The following is a 25,867-nucleotide window of genomic DNA, read 5'->3' on the forward strand; positions in this document are numbered from 1 at the left end:
TGGCTTTTGAACATGTTTGTGGACAGTGGGATCATGAGAGATCTCACAGAATTTGGATTCCCAGGATTCTTTTCTGAATTCTTTGTCAAGTATCATAATTGAATAGTCCGTGTTGTGTGGCAGCCCTGAATGAGAACGGAGTTTGCAGAAGAATGTAAAAATGTATTAATATATGTATGGCTGGGTCCCTCTGCTGTTCACCTGAAACTGTCACAGCATTGTTAATATGCTATACCCCAATACAAAACAAAAAGTTTAAATTAAAAAAAAGAAAAAGGAGAGTGTGGTATATAGTATATATATTTACAGTGGAATACTACTCCGTCATAAAAAAAAGGAAATCTTCCCATTTGTGACAATGTGAATGGACCTTGAGGGTATTATGCTAAATGAAATGTCAAGACAGAGAAAGGCAGATACCAGTTGTTTTCACTTAAAACATGTGGAATCTAAAAGACAAAACAAATGAAAAAAACAAAAAACTCATAGATACAGAGAACAGATCGATGGTTACCAGAGAAGAAAGGTACTAGTGGATAGCTGAAATGAGTGCAGGGAGTTAATTGTATGGTGGCTGATGGTGACTAGACTTGTTATGATCACTTTGTAGTGTGTACAAGTATCAAATTATTGCATTGAATACCTAAAACTAATATAATGTTATAATACTTTACTTCAGTAAATAAATGATTCAGACCACTTTCAGTCAGTAGTCGCTTAGTCATATCCGACTCTTTGCAACCCCATGTCCATGGAATTCTCCAGGCCAGAATACTGGAGTGGGTAGCTTTTCCCTTCTTCAGGGTATCTTTGCAAACCAAGAATCAAACCCAGGCCTCCTGCATTGCAGGCGGATTCTTTACCAACTGAGCTATCAGGGAAGCCCTCCATGGACCAGTTTGGGGGGAAAAACAAAACTAAATAGGCCTTGAGGACTTCTGTTCCTAATATTAACTCCATTTCCTCTCTTAAGCTCTAATACTGTCTCCCATCCTCACCGGACCCTCCAAAAAAGATAATTTGTTTACATGCTCTTTCTCATAAAGAGTTGCAATGTTTTTATCCTATAAAGTGTTGCACATCCCCAATGCAGCCCTAACTTTCTTAAAAATTGAAGAATAATCCTCAAACCAATACACTTGATATGAATAAGCTTGTGAGGGGCTGGTTTCTTATTAATTCTTAGATTTCTTTCTTTCTTTCTTTCTTTTTTTTACAACCAAATGATTGGTAACATCATCCCAGTTTTTATTCTCTGTAGACAAATAAAGTTGGCAGTGGGACCCAAATTCTTCCTAATCCATGACAGTATTTTGCTCTGTATACAGGTGAGTGTGTTGACAGACCAGGTAGAGGCTCAGGGAGAGAAGATTCGCGATTTGGAGTTTTGCCTTGAAGAGCACAGAGAGAAGTTGAATGCCACAGAAGAAATGCTGCAGCAGGTATGTTCAGAGGTGGGGCTTCCCTGCTGAACTGCTTGAGATGCTACATTTATATGTTGTGTTTGCTCTGATACAGTGGTGAATTGTATGATTCACTTAGACTGGCTTATTTGAAGCAAAAACCTAGAGTTGTGGGTCTCCAAACACATACACACAATAGAAAGTGTTCATTGCAATTAGTGTCTGGAATAAAACATTATAATTTCAGTTTTTTTCTTTATGCTTTCATATGGTTGCCTCATTTCCAACCATGAGTGTATATTTTAGGATTAGGAAAAAGGGCTTCCCTGGTGGTTCAGATGGTAAAGAATCTGCCTGCATTGCAGGAGACCCAGGTTCGATCCCTGTCTTGGGAAGATTCCCCTGGAGAAGGGAAAGGCTACTAACTCCAGTATTCTTGCCTGGAAAATCCCATGGACAGAAGAACCTGGGGGACTACAGTCCATAGGGTTCCAAAGAGTCCGACACAACTGAGTGACTAACACACAAGTACCTTATATGACTCTTAGTGAAAAAAATGTATAACGTATGTGGGCACGCACACATGTATGATGCTTGGTTACCAGAGGACCTGTAATACAGTGGGTAAGACTACACACTGGAGTAGGACTGTTTAGGTTGAGTCCATGCTTTGCCACTTCTTTGCTATAATAATTTTCTGCAAGTTCTTAACCTCTCTGTTCCTTAGCTTCCTCACCTGTTCAGTTGCTTGGTTGTGTCCGACTCTCTGTGACCCATGGACTGCAGCATGCCAGGCTTCCCTGTCCTTCACTATCTCCCGGAGTTTGCTCAAACTCATGTCCATCGAGTCGGTGATGCCATCCAACCATCTCATCATCTGTTGTCCCCTTCTCCTCCTGCCCTCGATCTTTCCCAACATCAGGGTCTTTTCAAATGAGTCAGTTCTTTGCATCAGGTGGCCAAAGTATTGGAGTTTCAGCTTCTACATCAGTCCTTCCAATGAATATTCAGGACTGATTTCCTTTAGGATTGACTGGTTGAATCTCCTTGCTGTCCAAGGGACTCTCGAGTCTTCCTTCAATACCACAGTTCAAAAGCATCAATTCTTCAGCGCTCAGCTTTCTTCACAGTCCAACTCTCACATCCATACATGACCACTGGAAAAACCATAGCTTTTACTAGACAGACCTTAGTCGGCAAAGTAATGTTTCTGCTTTTTAATATGCTGTCTAGGTTGGTCATAGCTTTTCTTCCAAGGAGCAAGTGTCTTTTGATCTCATGGCTGCAGTCACCATCTGCAGTGATTTTGGAGCCCCCCAAAATAAAGTCTCTCACTGTTTCCATTGTTTCCCCATCTATTTGCCATGAAGTGATGGGACCAGATGCCGTGATCTTAGTTTTTGAATGTTGAGTTTTAAGCCAGCTTTTTCACTTTCCTCTTTGGCTTTCATCAAGAGGCTCAACCCTTGAAGAAGGATAATTCATGGGTTATCCTAATGAGTTTCTATCTCATAAGGTTGTTTTGAGGATTGAACCACTTAGTACATATAAGAACAGTACCTTTCACATAGCAAACATAATATCATCATCAGTGTTACCACAGGCTTAAGAATATGTAAGTTTATATATGTGTTTGTCAATAGAACACATGTCTCCTGAAAAAGCAGACATGTGCTGCTTATTGAACACTAGTTTGGCTCAATGAAGGTTAACTAAAGCAAATAATTTTTCCAGATATATCTGTTTAGAATTAATCTTCACATCCTCTACTTAATAATACTGTTTTACAGTCATAAGAAAGACACATCCATATGTGACTGTTTATAATAAAGCAAATTTTGCATGTATCTCTTCAATTCTAATAGGAGCTTCTGAGTAGGACATCCTTAGAAACTCAGAAGTTGGACCTGATGGCTGAAATATCTAACTTAAAGTTAAAACTGACAGCTGTAGAGAAGGACAGATTGGATTATGAAGATAGATTCAGAGACACAGAGGTAAGTGGTGCCCTTTCTCTCGCTTTATATACATAAACATATACACACACACACCCCTGGAGAAGGAAATGGCCACCCACACCAGTATTCTTGCCTGGAGAATTCCATGGACAGAGAGCCTGGTGGGCTACAGACCATGGGGCTGCAAAGGGTTGGACACGACTGAAGGCAGGTTTTTAACCACATATATATGTACACATACGTATATATATATAGACACAGGGCTTCCCTGGTGACTCAGACAGCTTAAAAATCTGCCTGCAGTGCAGGAGACCCAGATTCAATTTTTTCAGTTTTTTTCAATTCAATTTGATTTTCAGCTTGGGAAAATCCCTGGAGAAGGGAATGGCTACTCATTCTAGTATTCTTGCCTGGAACATCCCATGGACAGAGAAACCTGGAGGATTACAATTCACAGGGAGATATCCTGCAAAGCAGGAGACCATCGCTCAGTCGACAAGATCCCCTGAAGCGAATGGCTACCCACTCCGGTATTCTTGCCTGGAGAATTCCATAGACAAGAGGAGCCTGGCGGACTATAGTCCATGGAGTCACAGAGTCAGACATGACTGAGCAACTAACACTTTCATTTTAATTTATATATATGCATACTTATATATCTCACACACATCTATTTCTAGAACAAGTTGAAATTCCTTGGAGTTGTGAAGGAGAGGCAGTTAATTACTATATGCCCTCATTATCCATACTTCTTTTTAAGAATAAGCTTACATTGACTTTTTAATCACTAAATGATAATAGTAACTTTTATTTTGAGACTTTTGATATGAAATATTAATCCTTTCACTCGCCTTTAAAAATACTTTTGACTTTAGGACATTTGGACATCTATCTGTCTGCCATTCATGTATCCATCTGTCTGTCCATTCATCTATTCATCCATACTGATTCTCTTCTTTGTGGAAACAATCTGTCTGTCCATTCATCTATTCATCATACTGATTCTCTTCTTTGTGGAAATAATGGATAGTTCTTATTTAGGCACATTGATTATTTACTATATAATAAGTAGATTTTTAAATAGGTATAGCAAAGATGCTTTCATTATTTCACAGATTTTAGAGGTCATTTAATTTGGACTTTTGCTTTTGGTCTGTTCCACATGTAAGTCATTCCAGTTAATAAATACAGCTCATTATACTTCTGTGAAATTCAGGGTAGATTTTACAACTTGAAGTACCCCTTTTCGTGGCTAAACATGCTTTCTTGTTTGTTCAACTTAGTTTATTGTTACTCGAGGTCTTCTAGTTTGTTAACTGCTTTTTGTCGGGAGGTGCAGTGCAGAGCATATCCATATGAAATCTACTCATTAGAAAAGAAATACAAAGAGCAAGAGCTGTAGAAATTTTTTTCTCTCCTAGGGCCATCTCTTCATTTTTCTTTACTTTGTTTGCTTGGTTGGGTATGGAGAAGTGTCATACTTAGCTACAAAATGGGCACTAAGAAGGAGAGAAGAGAAATCATTTACTTACTCTTCCCGTCTGTTTTCATTTCAAATATTTATTTTATGCTGACTGCATGCCATCTTTATATGAGCAATATTACATGTTTTCCACTGTATGAAAGTCCTTCATAGATCTGAATTTAATAAGGTTTATACTCTTAAGTTGCAAAGAGTCAGACATGACTTAGTGGCTGAACAACAACAATCTCCATTGCTATTTTTAAAGTTAAATTTTCTGTCAAATATATAACTATACTGGAAAGTCTTGGTATATGTGTTGTTTCCTCAGTAGCAAAAGGAAATCCCAACTTAGCTCACATTTTAATCTTAAAGCTCTTTATCAGTCACCTATGTTAGTATGTTTTTCATTTAACTGAGACTGGAGCTTTTAAAACTTAGAAACTACTTAGTTTCTTTAAAATTCTTGCTTTTGTGCTTTCTTTAAAAATCTGTTTGGATATTTCTTCTTTTCCCTTTTTGTCCTTCCCTGACTCCACAGCTGCTGTATAAAATGGTGCTAGAATTCAGTCAACAGGTAGATAAGGTGGCAGTAGAGCTAACTCTGGTGTCAGGAAAGAAGGTAGCAGTTTTGGAGCATTAAGTGGTGGGCTTACTATACATACACAGTTTAGGGAAAGTCTTAACCCATACAACTGTGGTTAATTTGGATACAAGATGTTAACCAACCATTAGGACTAAGTTGAAGTAGCTAGCTGTTTTATGATTTTTTTTTTATAAGATCCCGGAGCAATATTTCTATCTCTTGAGTTTGTCTGCATTTTTTTGTAAAACCTTTTTTTGTGTGTTTCTAATAAACATTCAGCACTATTGGTAAGATGTAGCATGCATTTTAGAGATGATTATGGGATATTATAAACTGCTTTTATATATGAAAATAATTGAAGTAGTCTTTAAGATTAAAACTAAAAAAATTAAAATTGAATATGCTCATTTTCCTACCTTTTCCTTAATTGAAATGTTTCCCTGTTTCATGAATCTAAAATTCTTTCACTTTGTCTTAAGATTTTAGGTTATCTGGAGATTAATTTCAAAGAAAACAGTGGAGTGTGGGGAAGAAGTAGAAGTATAGGCACTCCCAAAAGATTAGGGGTAGAGAAGTCTTGAAACCTTGGAAGACAGGGCTTGCCTGTCCCAGGAATTGCTGATAGGTGGTTAGCATCATTCAACAGTGCCCCCTTCTGGTAAGAATACAGATATCAGAAATGAGTTTCTGTGGAGCCCTAGTTTTCTGCGAAGGAAGAGGGAAATAGAACAAGGATTTTCACTTTTAAAAGTACTGAACTTCTGATAATAAATTACTTGGAAATAATTTGTATTACATTTTTTAAAGTTTCATATTTGGAGCTATGTCCAGATTTTCTAGCTTGAGTTATCATGGAAAGATAGGGCTTCTTTCAGATTAAAAATTTATGTTCATACTTACAATATTGCCTGAAGGGATAACTGGGTAGTTCTTTTTTAATAGAAAAATGACCTCAATTTATAATTCTGTTTTCTTCATTTGTTTCTTCTTTACAAATTGCCATTATTTCTAAAGGAAGTGGTAAAATACAACAATCCAAATAGAATTCAAAACTGAGGAATTCCAACAATCAACAATTCAACAACAGAATTGAAACAATCCGAATAGAATTCCATTCCAAATAGAATTTACTTTTAACAATAAGTGGGAAAATATATCTGTGGAAGACCAGATTGATTAAAGAAGATTACTAAGAACTCGCATTATGCAAGAGTGGTTAATAAATAAACAGGAGAAACTGTTAATAAATGAACAGGAGAAACTGACTTTTTCCTTTTACTTGAATTTTGAACTTACAGATAAACTAAATCACAACTTAATCACAATTAAAATGTTATTAAATGATGTCAAACAGTTATTTATGTCATTCATAAACAGAAAATAGCTTCTTATTGAAACACTATATTAACAGTTATGATATTTAGAAGTATTATGTAATACTAGTTAATAATTTGCCCCATTTTACAAGAAACTACAATTTAAAAACCTGTAGGTTTTCTGAGAAGTATATTTGACTAGAACATCCTTTACCTGGCCTCTGTGAAGTTGGATCATTACACTTTAATAGCATTGTTCTGTTTGTTTTTTATAGCATTCTTGTGTAATTCTTTTCTGTTACCTGTGAATCTGTGGCTCAGGAATAAATATCTTGAGAAGAACAAAAACACGTTAACCATTGGTGGAAGGTTCATACCTTGTTGTTAGAGAAGAGGCGTCTTCACAGACTATTTGAGCCCTTCTTCTGGATGACTTAGTATTGTTCTGCATTCTAATTTCTTTTTCCTACTCTCTGGCATATGGACAAAAATATGTCACTATTGCTAAGAATATTTAGACAATGTTTACAAACAAATTAGATTTTCTAAAATAAAAGTAAAAAAGGTGTATGATTGTATTTGTATTATGAAAACATTAGGGTTGCTTTCTTTTGCATTTTTCCAAACATAAAATTATATTATGATGCTGAATATATTTGTAAATGACAGGGCTCTCATCTACCCTCAAATTTAGAATCCTTGGTTTAAAGTGTTTGAAGTTCATTCATTTCTCCCAGATTGGGTTGAGGAACAATATGTATCTTTTGTAGACAAATTAAGACATTAGAAAAATATTTTTATAAATATCCATATATTGCTGAAAAGGCCCTAAAAGTAAATGACTTTCCTAAAGAAAATTTCTCTGGATTATTAAAAAAAAATGGAATTGACATAGTGATTTTTTAATCTAGAAATATTTGCTTAATGATAACAAGTAATCAGTTACCTTTCTTAAAAATTATTATCACTTTTCATTTCCATAATCAGTCCCATCATTTTAGGGCAGAGGCAGTGTTTTCAATGGAAAAATTCAATAGATCTTTCAGTGGATCCATGGAAAGATTCTCAAGGAGACACATTCATTCCCATTTGTCTAATCTCATTCATCCAGCTATAACCCAAGAGCCACTGACTGAGGATTTACAAACTGCTATTTTGGTAGGTAAAATAGACTGCTTTCCTAATGTATTTCCTTGTTTCTTTTTGGACAGGGGCTAATGCAGGAGATCAATGATTTGAGGTTAAGAGTCAGTGAAATGGAAAATGAAAGACTTCAGTATGAGAAAAAGCTGAAATCTACCAAGGTAAGTTTTCACAATGGCGAAAAATTTTATATAAGTGGCTCCACTACTTATCCATGATCAATAATATAGATAAAATACATTTTCTACTTAGAATGTGATAAGGAAGACATTTTAAGGCATTTTACAAGTGAACAAAGTTTTTCCCCAAGCTGGAGACCATCTAGAATTTAAACACTATTGTTCTGAATAAGGGCTTCCCTGGTGGTTCAGTTGGTAAAGAATCTGTCTGCAATGCAGGAGACCCTGGTACAATTCCTGGGTCAGGAAGATCTACTGGAGAAGGGATAGGCTACCCACTCCAGTATTCTCGGGCTTCCTTTGTGGCTTAGCTGGTGAAGAATCTGCCTGCAGTGCGGGAGACCTGGGTTCGATCCCTGGGTTGGGAAGATCCCCTGGAGAAGGGAAAGGCTACCCACTTCAGTATTCTGGCCTGGAGAATTCTATGGACTGTATAGTCCATGGAGTCGCAAAGAGTTGGACACAACTGAGCAACTTTCACATTTTGAATAAGTACAGAAGGGAGTGGAGAAGGCAATGATAACCCACTCTAGTACTCTTGCCTGGAAAATCCCATGGACAGAGGAGCCTGATAGGCTGTAGTCCATGGGGTCACGAAGAGTTGGACACTTACTGTGCGACTTTACTTTCACTTTTCACTTTCATGCGTTGGAGAAGGAAATGGCAACCCACTCCAGTGTTCTTGCCTGGAGAATCCCAGGGACGGCAGAGCCTGGTGGTCTGCCATCTTTGCGGTCGCACAGAGTCTGACACGACTGAAACGACTTAGCAGCAATAGCAGCAGCAGAGAAGGGAGTGGCATCCCACTCCAGTATTCTTGCCTAGAAAATTCCATGGACAGAGGACCCTGGCAGGCTGCAGGTCCATGGGGTCCCAAAAGAGTTGGACACAGCTTAGTGACTGAACAGCAACAATTTTGAACAAGAATCAGGGTTTAACTAATTTGATAGAACATAACCTGTCATTTCTCTCAGTTATCTAACCTCCTTTATAAACTGGTGCTGTGTTCTTGGTTACTTAGCTTGTCTTTTTCTATCTGTAGTTTTCTTTCACTCCTGTCTCTCTACCAGTCTTTAATGGCCAAACTTTCTAGCATGAAAATCAAGGTGGGTCAGATGCAGTATGAAAAGCAGCGGATGGAACAAAAGTGGGAATCACTGAAGGTGTAGTAGACCTTGGGTAATGGGTCCATGGCCTGTTGCTTTCTGGCTTGTGTTGTTTTGCTGTGATGGTGTTTTTAGTGGTGTGTGTATTCATTTTTTTGTGTGTGTCCCCTGTTTTTTTTTTTTTCAATATGTGTAAAGCTAAATAAAGGGACATTGCAATCCCTAATATTGTTTTCAGAAGCATATGAAATAGTGAAAAGTAATAAACTTGTAAAATAAAAGTATTTGTTTATAAATTAAATCTCATTGTCTTAGAATGAGATCCAAGCATGGTCAAATAATTGCAAACGTTCACCTGGGAAAGGCTTCTCTTTGGTATCAGTAATAAACGGTCTTATTCTTTCAAGACTTTCTCAAAGGTAAATGCGTACAGCAGTTAAGGCTGCCATGGTAGTGAGTAGATGATACTGCTTAGTAAGCATAGTAGAACTATAAAGAAACATAGTAAGCTCGTGACAGCACTTCCTGACAGTGCTACTGAAAATTCCTTATATTTAGTGTTGATTCCCACCATAAGTAAAACTATAATAGGCCAACTTCTTAGCTACTTTGGAGAGCTACATCTTCTCTTAATGCTAAACATAATAGGTATCTTTACCAACTGAAAATAAAATGTTATATTGAAAATAAAGGCACACTTATTAGCATTGCATAGCTTTATTTCCTGTGTTAAATATAACCAGCAAAACTTAAGTTTGCTAAAGTTTATAATTCTTTACCAAAATGAAGCTGAAACAAACTTCAGTAAATAGAACATTGGATTTAAGGTCTTAAATAGTTGTGTAGTTTTTTTTTTTTAAAGATTAAAGAATCTCTTTTTTCCCATTGTTGTAGGAGATTCTATTCTTTTACCTTAGTGATGAGAAGGAATTATTTAGTCCCATGACTTCAAGTTGTTTATTGCCTGCTGCCTTATCTACTAATTAAGTTCTATCTTGTCTAGGGAACATGAGTACCATCTTGAAATGCTGAATAAATGTCAAGCAAGTCTAATGTATTTTTTCAAATTTGTATTTTGTTTTGCTTTTATGACACTAAGCATCTAATTTGATTATCTTCTTTGATTAACTTGGTCAGATGTTTTACTTAACATAAGATTTAAACCTTAGGGCTGCCCTAGTCCTAATTACACTTTAAAAGATTCATTTTTAATTTGGTCACAAAGAAACTTGAAATAATTTTACCACAGTTATTATAAATTGGACTTTTATTAATTGTCTTGCTTCCTGCTTATCATTGCCACTGATTTTTGAAGTTTGCGTCTAAATTCTTGTAGTTTTTTGTTTCATTCATGAAAACTAATTATTGACTCGAGTTAACAGACTCTCTGAGTATTCCCTTTTAGTCATAATCTGCTGTTTTTGGATGAACTTATCATTTGTAGGAGGAGCTGACATCTCTGAAAGAACAACTGGAAGAGAAGGAATCTGAAGTGAGAAGACTACAAGAAAAATTGGTTTGCCAGATGAAAGGAGAAGGGATTGAAATTCTTGATCGAGGTAAGAATATGTATTAAACATTTGTTTTCTTCTTTTGTTAAAACCGTCACAATCTATAAAAGAAGTTGATGTTAGACGATATATAACTTTAGCTTCAAAAGAGAGAGGAGCAGCAGACGCCAGCTGAGCCCAGGATCCCAGGGACTTCTCTGAGATGCTTCACTCTGCTTGGGCACCTGTTAACTTCCTCTCGAGAAGCTAGAGGAGAGCACCTCTGTACATTTGTGGATGTTTATTTTAGATTAAGCCTAATCATTGGTCTTAGTGTTAGTTGCCCAGTTGTGGCAACTCTTTTGCAACCCCCTGGACTGTAGCCCACCAGTCTCCTTTGTCCGTGAGATTTTCCAGGCAAGAATACTGGAGTGAGGAGCCATTCTCTTCTCAAGGGGATCATCCTGACCCAGGGATCAAACCCAGGTCTCCGGCACTGCAGGCAGATTCTTTACTGTCTGAACCACCAGGGAAGCCCACATGGTTAATTATTATATGGTAAATTCTCATCATGAGAGAGTTCTTGTCCAAATTGCAATTGTCTGTACAGTGAGGGGCTTGAATGAGATTACCTTCATAGTCTTCTTGGCTCTAGATTGCCCTGACTTTATTTATCTGTAGGTATCACAACTCCCTATCCATCTGAAAATTCAGTTCGTCCAACATTGAGGGAAATGGATCTTTCGTCTCTGTTTTCACATATATAGAATGTACTTTCTTTGGGGACATTCACAGGCAGGTTATGCTTTCAAGAGTCTTAAGAGAAAAATGGATTCATAGGACTTGTGAGCCATAGAGCTACGTTAGAGTAATGCTACCCAAAATCAGATCTGAGGATTAGCACTGGTCTGTGATTAGGATAAGACAGAGGTTGAGATGGTTGGATGGCATCACCGACTTGATGGGCATTAGTTTGAGCAATGGAGAAGGAAATGGCAACCCACTCCAGTGTTCTTGCCTGGAGGATCCCAGGGACGGGGGAGCCTGGTGGGCTGCCGTCTATGGGGTTGCACAGAGTCGGACACGACTGAAGCGACTTAGTAGTAGTTTGAGCAAGCTCAGGGAGTTGGTGATGGACAGGGAAGCCTGACGAGCTGCAGTCCGCGGGATTGCAAAGAGTCAGACATGACTGAATGAATGGAGTGAACTGAACTGGTCTGTGAAACACTTGTTAGCAGTACCCTGCCAGACAAGTACAGGCATTAAGAGCTAGTGTTTAGAAACTTCATGGAATCTGATGCTGACATAACATCTAACTGTGATCAGTGGACTCATCTTGTTGAACAGGAGATGGATCATTTCAGTGCTGTTGAACTTGAATGGTGAGATGGAGATGACATAAGCAGTGTCCTCATCATTTTCAGAAGGGTCCTAGATCAGACTGTAATGGAAATATAAAAAGCAACTGATGCAACATTAGCTGGTTTTTCATCACAGTGTTTAAGAAGCACTTGTTCATTGAAGGCCCAATTTTAATATAAGAAAATCAAGTCTCAGAAAGATGAAGTAACAGAGGTAGTAACTCAGATTTACATCTTCTGATTAATTACATGAGGTTCTAACCTCACAGAAAGCATTATGGTATTATAGTGCTGGTCTTAGTCATAAAACAATGTTTCTTATTCAGTCTTTATGAGATTAAAGTCTCTTTATTTTAGGAAAAAAGAGACCAAACTATAGTGCTTTTAAAATATTATCATTGTAATATATGCTAACTTCCAATTCAATGGGTTTTCCTGCACAGATGAAAATTTTAAAAAGAAGCTCAAAGACAAAAGTAAGGTTTTTGGTGTATTTCCATCAGCCTTCACATTCACCCAAAGTACTACTTGGACTGTTCTTTGCATGTGTTTTTAAAACATTTCTCTCACCAAACATGTAATATTGCTTCATCAATAAGCTCCTCATTTCTTCAGAATTTACAAAATAGAAGATAACTAACATGATAGAAGCAGAAGTAAAAGACCATTTTGCAGATTGTACCTGAGTCAGCCCCTTTGCTCTGCAGGATTCAGCAGAGGCCCTAGACTGGTGGAGGTGAGGAAGCATTTTCTCTGTGGCCTGAGATACAGGGTCACAGGAGAAAACAATGTTTATACTCCAGTGAAAATCTGCTTTAAAAAAATAATAAATTTATTTATTTATTTTTGACTGCACTGGGTGTTTGTTACTACATGCAGGCTTTCTCTGTTGCAGTGTGTGGGCTTGAAGGCATGGGCTCAGTAGTTATGCACAGAGTTAGTTGTCCCTCAGCATGTCTTGCCAGCAGGGATCAAACCTGTGTCCCCTGCATTGACAGGTGGGTTCTTTACCACTGGGCCACCAGGAAAGTCAAAACCTACTGGTTTTAAAATTTACCACAGTTAACAATCATTTTGAACTGGCTTTTGCTTTCCAGTGTTTTGTAGCCCACTTTTTCACTGAGATCTACATTAGGGGGTTCTATAAACATACCTTCTTGTGTTACAAAAGAAATTGTACCCAGGCTGACTAACAGAGCCTAGATTATATAATGCAGGATAAAGATAAACCCTTAGTGGGCTTTCCTCCAGATGTTAAATTCTTCAGGAAATTTGCCATTTAAAAAATAATTATAAAAGCAGTTCCTACAGAGTATACTATAATTGAAAATGTTATATCTCTGCTGGATGATGTATCATTGTGTTAAAATTCACCTTCAGTAGTATTTTTTTCTCTTGGAAGCAGACAATTTTAGCTGAACTTTTTCTCTAATTTTTTTAATTTGTGATCTCATTTTGGATTGACTTTTCATATTTAAAATATTTGTTTTTATGATTAAAGTAGCATGCTTTTCTATTTGAATATCAAGTTTTAAGGAGAATCACTTACTTTCGCCCTTATATCTTAAGATAGTATTGGAAATGAAGTTTATAGATGAAGCAGCGTACTTATTATCCTTCTGTATTGAATCTACAGCTAGCTTCTTAGCATGACACTCATGTAAATATCACATTCCATCAGGCTGTTACCATTTGTGTCTCTGTCTTGGTTATAACTGAACATTTTCTCTGCTTTTGTCATATATATTCCATTCATCACTTTCACCTGCTTTATTATAAGTTTCTTCTTTTAAAACTCCATGTTTTTATTGTTATGGCACTGAAATTTCATCTTCAGCGTTCTTATCAGGATTTTGTTCTTGCTTTGAGAGAGGGCAGTTGTTTTTTTTTCCTAGAATGATGACTATTAAGGTGAGCTATAATAGAAAGTGTTCATTTTTCAGATTTTCCCTAAAAGATAATATAAATGGTAAATGTGCCTTAAAAAAAAAAAAAGCAGAATAAATGATTAACATTTTTACCTTAAAACATTTCAACATGAAGAGTCAGTAGTTTCTTGTTATTTTCACACATTAAACATGTGTAAAAAACACATTTCTGATTTGATGTTGTGATATTTCAGATATTGAAGTACAAAAAATGAAAAAGGCTGTGGAGTCTTTGATGGCAGCAAATGAAGAAAAGGTATGTAGGTGAAATTTAACTGTTTATTTGGATATGTTACATCATCATTTTGATCATTCCATGCATTTTCAGCAGATACCCTAGTTTGAAAGAACATCCCCTAAACAACTGACATTAAGGGGAAGCATTCTCCCTTCCTGCCCAAGTGGACCTGCTCTCAGTGGGTCAGTGATATACTTGTGCTATGTGGATAGCACAAGTAGAGCCAGCAGCTCTAGCTCTACTGAGAATCCGTCCCTCCAGCCCACCGTCCTGAATTTAGAAAGTGTTCAAGCTATCAGATCAGCTTTTTTACATTCAGGTGACAAATGAGAGAAAGGACATAGTCCATAGTACATCCTTTCTGTGGTCCCTGGAAATTCTGGCCACCATATGAACTCTGAAGGAGGTAGCCATGGCAGTTTTAGCTTCACCATCATGTTGCCTTTAATCTCTATGAACATGTTGCTTCCTTCACACTGCTGGCCTCTTTCCCACCTGGGATTGTCTCTGCTCTCCTGCGTGGTGAGATGCCAGGAAACAGGCACAGGCACCGTAATCAAGATGGCACTAGGCTTTGTTTGAGATGCACTGGCCTAATGCCAACATCTCCAGGAGGGCTCCTCCTCCAGCCATTGCTTCTTCTCTCTGCATTCTGCTCAGAGCAGGGACACAGGGCCTTAATAAAGTAACGTGTCTCTTCGGCTTCCCTGACCAACCACATACCAGCAGGCAGGTTCAGATCCTGTCACCAGAACTGTCCCCCACCATGTCCCTTAAGAGTAGAACAAGGAGACATTTTCCCACAGAAAGAGTTAACTTCGAGGAAATAAAAACCAAGCCAATGCTAAAGAACTTTGTCTTGATCTTTTTCTCATCATAAGCTTCCTTCTCTTTCTTGCCTAACTCTGTTTATTGCCTTTCATTCTTTTTGTTCTTTATTCAATGGAGATAAACTCATTCTACCCAGCCATATATAGGTTTATTTGTGCTAGTCCTCCCCACATCAAATAAAAAAGTCATTAGCAAGCTGTCCACATAGATTGAATTTTAAAAACAACAACAACAACACTAAAATTTGTTTTGTTTTCATTTCTCTCTCTCAAAAAGCAACAATAACAAGCAAAACTCCCAATGTTGTATGAGGACTTATTAGATGCTCAGACTTCTCTAAGAGCACCAAGAGTGACCTGACTTCTTGGTGGTTCCAAGAAGCCCTCACAGAGGACATATTTGGGCAAATCCTGAGTGAGAGAAAGAGTCATTCATCAGGAAAATGAAATATTCTGGGCAAAAGATCCATGAGCAAAAACACAAGTCAAAACCAAGTCTTGAAACAGCCACGGCATACTGGGAAAGTTCTGGAGCCGTGAGATACAGGTGGAGGACATGAGTGTATGAGGGGGTGCTATAGTGAAGCTGATGATTTAACAATTTGGGGTCTCAGCTTTAGAGCTGGAACAGTGACATAATTAAATTGCCAATTCTGGTGGCAGAATAGAAGCAAGAATAAAAGAAAGGGAATGAAGACAACAATTAAGAGGCCGTTAAAATAGGTGAGAAATGAAGATGTGTAAACAAGGCAGTAGCAGTGAAGTGATAAGGAAACGGGATTTTAGAGAAATTCACTGGTTAGCAAGATTTCTAAATCTTTGGATTTGGGAAAGATTTTCTGGTTTGGGCAGTGGGTTGAATGAGGGTATCCATAAAAGAGTTAAGGGAATCCAAGCAGAGACTCAAGCACTAGGGGTGAATAATGAGCTTCATTTAAGATGTACTCAATTTGTGATGTGTTTGTGGGACATTAAAAGGAGATTTCTCATAGAAAGTTGGAAAATAAATCTACATTTTAGGATTAATGTAGGATTATAAGTTGGTGGGCAGTGAACCCTGTCAATTTTAGGGGAAATGATAGAGTTGAATTATGTAGATTGGTGGGGACAAAACTATAGTTGATGTATCAGTTTGCTTTTGCTCCATAATAAATCACATTTGTTAATTCTCATACTTCTGTAGATTGGCTAGATTGTTCTAGTCTGGGCTGACTTTGCTGATCCTCTACCATTTGCTGGTGACTGGGATGGGGCTGGATAGTTTAAGATGGTGTAATTCACATGTCTGGTGATTGACAGACTGGGTTGTGTCTTCTCCAAATGATCTCCCTACCTCCATTAGGCTAACCTACGCTTCTTCACGTAGTGGCCTCAGAGTTCCTAGGGCAGCAAGAGAGGGAACGCCCCAGTGTGCAACTACTTTTCAAGCCTTTGCTTTGAACCACATTTGTTATATATCATTAGCCTAAGTAGGTCATATGGTCATGCCCCGAATCCATGTTGGAGGGAGCTAGGGAGCCCATGTTTATAATCTACCACACTGAGGGCCTGGGAGAAGAGAAGAGAGTAAAGGAGAAAACCTTGAAGCTCTAAGATTTCATATTCTGGGTTAGGATGATAGCATGGGATGGAGTGGGGGGTAATGGAAGTAGAATATTCATTTGCTCAAGGATTAACAAATCAAGACAGAAGAAAAGAAAGAGTGGAGAGGAAAGTGAAAGAAGGAAAGTGAAAGAAGGAAAGTGAAAGAAGGAAAGTGGGGGTCAATCAAGTGCCACCTGGAGATCAGATTGGAAAAGGATGAAAAGTGTCCATTGTTTTTAGTAAAGAGAAGGTCGTGTGCGTGTGCTCAGTGTGTCCAACACTTTGCAACCCCATAGACTGTAGCCCGTCAGGCTCCTCTGTCCATGAGATTTCCCGGGAAAGAATACTAGAGTGGGTTGCCATTTCCTACTCCAGGGAATCTTCCCAACCCAGGCACTGAACCTGTGTCTCCTCCGGCTCCTGCATCGGCAGGAGAATTCTTTACCACTGTGCCACCTGAGAAGCCCCGAAGAGAAAGGTCCCTGATGACTAATCGAAGCAACTTTGATGGAGTGTTGCGAGAAGGGAAAAAGCAGATGGAGATTGATGGTGGCTGATGAAGATAACAAGTATAGATCTTTCTTTCCACCTCTGACTTATGTGAGAGAGGAGAGTAATTAAAGTTTATTTTTTCCTCGGCTTTTTTTTGTATCTTATTACCTTGTTTTGTTTTTGTTTTTTAAAGATGGCAGCTGAAGGATAGGATCTCTAAATTTAGAGGTACTTTTTCTATATCTCTGATGTATGTAGGAAAAATATTCTAGACATTAGCGGTTTTATTAAAGTTTAGAACTATTTTTTGAATAATGTAAATAATTCACATCTGTTCATTCTTTGTGTCGCAATTACTTTTATTGTTTTAAAATCATAATATTAAAAATTATTATTTTATTAATAGGATCGGAAAATAGAAGATCTTCGACAGTGCCTGAACAGGTACAAGAAAATGCAAGAAACGGTGGTTTTGGCTCCAGGTAAAAAAGGTATGTAGTTCTAAGAGCTTTTCTACTTGAGTTGATTTTACGTGGCTGTAAACTTTTTACATTTGGCCTCAATTGCTATTATTTCAAATTAGGTGGCTCATCCATTCATTCAGCAAAGTTCTTAGGCATCTCTTCTCTGCCAGAAAAAGTGTAGGCTGCTGAGTACAGTGTTGTTTGGTTGTTCAGACAGAGCCATCCCCATGTATGGGGGACATTCCAGAGAAAGAATCACAGCATGTGCGAGAGCCTCGGTGGAGAAGGACCTCAGTGTGTGTACATAGAGCTGATTCACTTCATTGTACAGCAAACTAACATAACATTGTAAAGCAATTATACTCCAATTAAAAAAAAGGAGACACATGTGCCTGAAAGGTAGTGGGCAGAGGGGAGAGTGAGACAGATGAGATAATAGAAGAGACACAGCCAGATCATACAAGGTGAGGAGTTCAGCTCTCAGTCCAGCCCAGAGTATCCACTGAAGGCTCTTAACAAGTCAGTGACATGACAAACGGAGCATCGTGGACTATGGGCCACTGGGACTATTCCAGCAGTGTTGGAAGGAAGGGAGACCAGTCAAGAGAACCTTGCAGTATTACAGTGGGAAGATTTGATAGTGCTGATTGGAAATCTATTTTGGTGTTCAGTTCAGTTCAGTTGCTCAGTCGTGTCCAGCTCTTTGCGACCCCATGAATCACAGCACGCCAGGCCTCCCTGTCCATTACCAACTCTCAGAATTCACCCAGACTCATGTGCATCAAGTTGGTAATGCCATCCAGCCATCTCATCCTCGGTCGTCCCCTTTTCCTCCTGCTCCCAAACCCTCCCAGCATCAGTCTTTTCCAATGAGTCAACTCTTTGCATGAGGTGGCCAAAGTATTGGAGTTTCAGCCTCAGCATCAGTCCTTCCAATAAACACCCAGGGCTGGTCCCTTTAGAATGGACTGGTTGGATCTCCTTGCAGTCCAACGGACTCTCAAGAGTCTTCTCCAGCATCACAGTTCAAAAGCATCAATTTTGGTGTTCAGTTCAGTTCAGTTCAGTCGCTCAGTCATGTCCGACTCTTTGCGACCCCATGAATCGCAGCACGCCAGGCCTCCCTGTCCATTACCAACTCCCGGAGTTCACTCAAACTCACGTCTATCGAGTTGGTGATGCCATCCAGCCATCTCATCCTCTGTCGTCCCCTTCTTCTGCCCCCAATCCCTCCCAGCATCAAAGTCTTTTCCATTACCCTTGACTTAATAGTGTGATAAGTTAGATTGGCAAAGTGAAGGAAAAGAAAGCAGCAGGAAAAAAGAACATTTCTGGCTAAAGCAACTAGCAGAGGATGGCTCCACTTACCAAGAGGGGGAAACCTAGAAGAGAAACATTGCAGGGCTTGAGGGGTTTGTGTTCAGCTTTGAATACTTTTTTAAAAAAGTCTGTAAAACATCTAAGTAAAAATAGCCTGTATTTTGTTGTATTTATTATTATTTTATCTGCTAATGGGCCAATTGGCCATCCTCAAATACAACAAAGCTTTGGGGGTCATACAAAATAAGCAAAAATGTTAAGAGCTTTGAAGTTCTCTTGTTCATTCTCACTGCATAGGTAGGGCTATTTATTTTACAGGTAAGTGGTGAAAATAAGTCTTTGGGAAGGTACTTGTGGAACACTTGGGATTTTGAAATTTTAATTTTGATGGGTTTACAAAGAAAGAAAATCCACTGGACCAGGATCTTTGAACAAAACGGATCTTCATCTTTTTGTCCATGAGGCCTGGCATGTATTAAGACTTTATAGGTACCTGAATGAGCAAATAAACCTATAATTATCATGACAGTTCTCATCACTCAGCATTTTCTATGCCTTCACAAAAGTCTCTTAAGGAATATTACAGATTCTCTAATTAATTTTTATATAAAATTATTATGTAAATATTTTACATAGTAGTTTTGCATAGTCATAGTATTTGTATTTTATAGAACCTCAATACTATAATTTAACATTTCAAAATGAAAGAAAAGCAGATTAATTTCTGCAATTATACTACATTGTAAAACTTTTAGAAAATAGAGAAAAGGGGTAAAAATCACTCATAATTGCACTGGCATGATCGCTACTGGCATTTTCATGTAATTCTTTCTGCCTTTTTAATCTATGCATATAATAGTCTAGTTAAAAGAGAGAGTTTTTAACCCTGTACAGAAGGATTTTTATAAACCATTGGAAATTATGTCCTGTTCTAATGAAGGACATCAACAGTGCTTTCTTAGTAGGATTTATATTTACTTAGAAAATCCTCAGGCAATTCTAAGAATACCTCAATTCTAATAAAATTAGAGTAAAAATCTAATAAAACCTAAATTAAAAAGCTATGTCTAGTTAGTATCTTTAAACAAGTAAATGATTTGCCATTCTCTGTTATTTAAAGACTAGTTGGAAGGACCATTCTGTTTTTTAAAAAAGAATGTCTGGCACTGTTGTTCAGCACTTAATCCTTTTCATTTCTAGACACATTAAAAAAAAATTCTCAGAGTTGCTACTTTGCTGGTTATGTGATTGCTTTTTTCCATTAGGTCATTATTCTTTCTGCTTTAAAATGAAATGAATGGCATAAAGAACCCTCTTAAGAGGGACCAAGAGTCATCATCTTTTCTCTTTTCCCTTTTTGCTTTGCACATTTTTTTTTCAAGAGCATAGTGGTGATGGAAATGGAGTTGTGTGTGACTCTGTTGCTGTTTAGAATCACTTTTGTACTACTGGAATTCCTCCACAGGTTATTTCTGAAGTGAAATATTTAAAGCCCCAAATGCTGCCACAAAATTATAGAAGGGTTGTCAGACTAAATTAGCTTTAATGCCAATGCTGTGAGTCCATAGTCACATCTGTTAAACCACAGATGTATTGATTAATTGATCACCTCTATTAATACCAGTGCTGGGTACTCATGTGGCCCAAGAGCTCCTGGGCCTTAGGTGCTCCCAGTTTAAGATGTTCCTAGGGCCCATGTTGTTGTTCTTAGAGATGCCAGAAGTTGACTCTCTGATCTTTAAGGATCAGAAAACTGTTTATGTTCAGGATCATTGGGATTCTTATCTTCCTCCAAAAGTGAAAAGCTTTTGCTGTCCACTCTGTGCTTTGTTGTTACCTAGGCCAAGATGGCGACTTTGAAGACCTGCTTCCTTCCAGCTCGTTCTCCACCCTGCTGGACGCACAGGGCTTTAGTGATCTGGAGAAAAACCTGTCGCCGACGCCAGTAAGGGGATCTCCCAGTCATGACCCATTTAACACAAGTGCTCCAGAAGAGGTATTTACAGACTTACTGTTTCTTCGTATTAAAGAGACTCTGTCACTGAAAGTTAAAGTGCTATTGACAACATCAAAGACATGGATTCTTTTTTTTCTTGTCTTTTTTTTAATATAAATTTATTTTAATTGGAGGTTAATTACTTTACAATATTGTATTGGTTTTGCCATACATCAACATGAATCTGCCATGGGTGTACATGTGTTCCCCATCCTGAACCCCCCTCCCACCTCTCTTCCCGCACCATCCCTCTGGGTCATCCCAGTGCACCAGCCTCAAGCATCCAGTATCATGCATCGAACCTGGACTGGCGATTCATTTCATATATGATATTATACATGTTTTAATGCCATTCTCCCAAATATCCCACCCTCTCCCTCTCCCACAGAGTCCAAAAGACTGTTTTATACATCTGTGTCTCTTTTGCTATCTTGCATACAGGGTTGTCATTACCATCTTTCTAAATTCCATATATATGCGTTAGTATACTATGTTAGTGTTTTTCTTTCTGGCTTACTTCACTCTGTATAATAGGTTCCAGCTTCATCCACCTCATTAGAACTGATTGAAATGTATTCTTTTTAATGGCTGAGTAATACTCCATTGTGAATATGTACCACAGCTTTCTTATCCATTCATCTGCTGATGGACATCTAGGTTGCTTCCACAAAGACATGGATTCTTTTCTCAGTTGGATCACAGACTTGCTTTGTCTTGGCAGTCATTATGACCTCTGGGTCTTTATTTGAAACATCTTTTTTTCCCCCTCTCTTTAATAAATAAAAGTTTGGGCCATTTGCAGCAACGTGGATGGACCTAGAAAGTGTCATACTGAGTGAAGTAAGTCAGACAGAGAAGGAAAAATATCACATGACATCTCTTATATGTGGAATCCAAAAAGAAATGATACAAATGATCTTACTTACAAAACAGAAATAGACTCACAGACTTGGAGAACAAGCTTATGGTTGCCAGGGGAAAAGATCAAGGAAAGGATAATTAGGGAGTTTGGAATGGACATGTACACACTGCTATACTTGAAATGGATAACCAACAAAAACCTACAGTATAGCACATGGAACTCTGCTCAGTGTTATGTGGCAGCCTGGATGGGAGGGGAGTTTGGGGGAGAATGGATACATGTATATGTATGGTTGAGTCCCTTTGCTGTTCAGTGGAAACTATCAACATTGTTTGTTTATTGGGTATCAGTTCAGTTTAGTCGCTCAGTCATGTCTGACTCTTTGCGACCCCATGAGTTGGGTATACCCCAATACAAAATAAAAAGTTTAAAAAGGAAAAAAATAAAGACTTGGACAATGTCAAAATCACTTATATAATTCGGGAAAGACATATGAATCCTTTGGAGATAGAGATGGTCTTCAATATGAGATTATAATCTACTTACTAAAAAATAAGTAGGCAGTGAATAAAGTGGGGGCAAAGTGAGAGTATATAAATTTTAGTCACTTGTGATGGTAACACAGAAAGGTGATGGACTTCGGTTAACAAGCTAGGTATTGTGGAGCCATGTATTGCGTGGAGGTACCCAAACTGGAAGTTAGCAAATGAATTATCCACTAGCTTAGTTATGGCAAAACAATAAGAAGCAAATTGCCTTGACAGATTATACATTGGTTGCTTGATCACTTGGTAAATATGGTATCATCTGCATAGAGGATCTGCTTCGTGGGACCTGTAGTATTGGAAAATGCTTTAAAGCAGCAAACACCTTCCTACGGCCCTGCAAATTATCTTCACAAGGTGGAGTGAAGAGAAAGGCCACATATTTTGTAGAAGGTGGAGATGCTGGCAATACAGTAGACCAGATCAACAAGTCTTTTGAACTAGGGTGTCTAACATGATTATTTTTGTAATCTGATCAGTTAACAAATAGTGACTACTTTCAAATTAAAAAAAAGAAGAAAATTTCCCCTTCAATTTGTTAAACTTGAAAAAAGCAGCTCGAGGGAAATGAACAGTCTTAAACTCACTTATATTACTTTCACTTCAAAGTGGCACCAAAATCTATTATTGTTATCTGCTGCACACCACCCCCAAAACTTTGTGGCTTGAACCACAACATTGGTTTTGCTGATGAGTCTACAGTTTGGGCAGGGCTTGGCAGGAACATCATGTCTTTGCTTCCCTGGACATCAGCTGAAATGGTGAGAAACCTAGGGGTTTGAGTCATCTGAAGCCTACTCTATTCACGTGTCTGGTGGTTGAGGCAGACTATTGACTAGGACTTCAGCTGAGACTCAGACTGGAAGAACCGCATGTGATTGCTTAGCTTCGTGTCGTGTAGTGGTGGGTCTTAAGGATGAGCATCCCAAGGAGAGAACTGGGCAGATTTTACCACCTTTTGTGACTTATCTCAGAAGTCATGTAGAATCTCTTCTCCTATAATAGTCACAGGTCCATCCAGACTCAAAGAGTGGGAACACAGACTCTATCTCTTGATGAACAAGTGCCAATATCATAAAAATACATAGGATGGGATATATTGGGGCAACCATATTTGGCTGTCTGGCTCCAACAATTTATATCCCTCTCCCATGGAAAATAACATTCATCCCCTCTTCAAAGACCCCTCAGCCTCTTCCCAATTTGGCATCAGCATCCCTGGATCTTGTCATACAGATCAGGTCAAGTTATAGATGAAGCTCTTTGGGTACATTTTCTTGGGCACAGCTTTGTGAATACCATTCCATTCTGTTTAAGGAAACTGGAACTTAAAGGACAAGCTGTCTGTCCCCCACACAGCCAGCACACAGTGGTGGGATAGACATAATGTATCTGCTGTAGGCACTCCCATTGAAAAATAGAGAAATACAAGGTACACGTGTGTCACTAGTCCATAGCAATTCCATGGAGCCTAGTCCTCTAGGCTCTTGGCTTCCTTTTGAGCCATCCTTGTTTTTAATAAGAAGAAACCTGTATTTGCAGATGAGTAGTTTTCTGTTGTGGAGAAGGCAATGGCACCCCACTCCAGTACTCTTGCCTGGAAAATCTCATGGATGCCTCGAGGAGCCTGGTGGGCTGCCGTCTATGGGGTCGCACAGAGTTGGGCATGACTGAAGTGACTTAGCAGCAGCAGCAGTTTTCTGTTGAGTGTCCATTTAGGTCACAAGACCTTCCTTCATTTCTTCTCATTTTCTACTAGCTATATTCCTTTCAGTCTAAATTAACAGAATATTTTAAACATTTAGAATTTCTTATGAATCAATGTATAATTCACTGCATTAGATGAAATCATATCCACAAATATCTTCACAAAAAAGCCTTCATAACCTTAGGTTCCCTGTGAGGCCACTATGAGATATCCCTTTATCTTTAGAGTTTTTTGACCTGTTTGAAAGGTTCAAGGAGAGCACCACCTCAAATTTTCCCCTCTTAACAAAGCCACACCTGTGGCTTCATCTTAAGGCTGTTTTCCTGACAACACCTGTGCTTGATCTCTGCCTTGAAACCATTTCTTAATTTTAATACGTAGTGGTCCATCTAGGGAAACTAGGAATGAGAAACAGTTTGATTTTTCAATTAAATCTTGGCTCCTTTATATTTAACAGATCCTTCTTTGGCCACCTCTCTTCTAACATTCTATTATAGGAAATTGTGAGAAGGAATCAAATAGCATCTTTTTATATATGTTGCTCATAATTACATAATGAAAATACAAAATTTCTATTGAATGAGAAAGAGTTCAGTGAGAAAACAACATTTCTCTTAGCTGAAATGTGTCATTAAAAAGGTATTAATGAGAAGGGGCATTGCATGAAGGTAGTCAAAAGGTACAAAGGCTATTAGTAAGTACTAGGATGTGATGTACAACGTGATGACTACAGTTAACACTGTATTGTGTATTGGAAAGTTGATAAGAGAGTATATCCTAGAAGTCCTCATCATAAGGACTTCTTTTTCTTCACCTATCTATATGAGGTAATAAATGCTAATTTAATGAAACTTACCTATGGCAATCACATAAAGTGTATGTAAGTCAAGTCATTATCCTGTACGCCTAAAACTTTGACAGTGGCTGTATGTCAGTTGTTGTGTTCAGTTGCCAAGTCATGTCCAAAACTTTTCAATCCTGTGACTTGCAGCACGCCAGGCTTCCCTGTCCTTCACTATCTCCCAGAGTTTGCTCAAACTCATGTCCATTGAGTCGATGATGCCATCCAACTGTCTCATCCTCTGCTGCCGCCCTCTCCTCCCATCCTCAATCTCTCCCAGCAGCAGGGTCTTTTCCAGTGAGTTGGCTCTTCACATCAGGTGGCCAAACTGTTGGAGCATCAGCTTCAGCATCAGTCCTTCCAGTGAATATTCAGGGATGATTTCATTTAGGATTTACTGGTTTGGTCTCCTTGCCATCCAAGGGACTCTCAAGAGACTTCTCTAGCACCACAATTCGAAAACATCAATTCTTTGGTGCTCAGCAATTTTTCTGGTCCAGCTCTCACATCTGTACGTGACTCCTGGAAAAACCATAGCTTTGACTATGTAGACCTTTGTTGGTGAAGTGATATCTCTGCTTTTTAATACACTGTTCTAGGTTTGTCATAGATTTTTTTCAATAAAACTGATAGGGAAAAAAACCTAAGGAATTAGTTAAGGAATAAGAATTATTTTAGAGGGAAAAATTCTCTAGTTGTTAAATATTTACACTAAAAGAAAAAATACTGTATGATGGCCACGGCATGTGCTCCATTTGTTGAAAGCAGCTGCTATTCCATATGGGACATACCCGGATAACCTCATATCTTTACCAAAAAAAGTCTTCACTATGTGAATTGCAGGTTAATGACAGATACTCTTTGGAAGCGCAAGCTGGAAGCAAGATTGCCAGGAGAAATATCAATAACCTCAGATATGCAGATGACACTCCCCTTATGGCGGAAAGTGAAGAGGAACTAAAAAGCCTCTTGATGAAAGTGAAAGAGGAGAGTGAAAAAGTTGGCTTAAAGCTCAACATTCAGAAAACGAAGATCATGGTATCCGGTCCCATCAC

At 38.3% G+C, this 25,867-nt stretch overlaps 1 protein-coding gene across 10 annotated transcripts in view; it reads left to right on the forward strand.

Annotated features, from left to right (window-relative positions):
* PPFIBP1 (PPFIA binding protein 1) overlaps window positions 1-25,867 on the forward strand; it is a 201,737-nt gene that overhangs the window by 150,259 nt on the left and 25,611 nt on the right. For 4 of the 10 annotated variants that reach the window (XM_040234602.1, XM_040234606.1, XM_040234603.1 and 1 more), the window contains 9 exons: window positions 1,329-1,442; window positions 3,269-3,400; window positions 7,937-8,029; window positions 9,118-9,210; window positions 10,598-10,712; window positions 12,448-12,480; window positions 14,127-14,188; window positions 17,483-17,567; window positions 20,702-20,856. In XM_040234602.1, coding sequence (XP_040090536.1) covers window positions 1,329-1,442; window positions 3,269-3,400; window positions 7,937-8,029; window positions 9,118-9,210; window positions 10,598-10,712; window positions 12,448-12,480; window positions 14,127-14,188; window positions 17,483-17,567; window positions 20,702-20,856 — 882 coding nt within the window. The remainder of the gene's footprint in view (window positions 1-1,328; window positions 1,443-3,268; window positions 3,401-7,936; window positions 8,030-9,117; window positions 9,211-10,597; window positions 10,713-12,447; window positions 12,481-14,126; window positions 14,189-17,482; window positions 17,568-20,701; window positions 20,857-25,867) is intronic. The other 6 variants (XM_040234611.1, XM_040234608.1, XM_040234609.1 and 3 more) reach the window with 3 other exon arrangements.

Source organism: Oryx dammah, unplaced genomic scaffold (assembly GCF_014754425.2).
Source record: "Oryx dammah isolate SB20612 unplaced genomic scaffold, SCBI_Odam_1.1 HiC_scaffold_29, whole genome shotgun sequence".
Classification (NCBI taxonomy): domain Eukaryota; kingdom Metazoa; phylum Chordata; class Mammalia; order Artiodactyla; family Bovidae; genus Oryx; species Oryx dammah.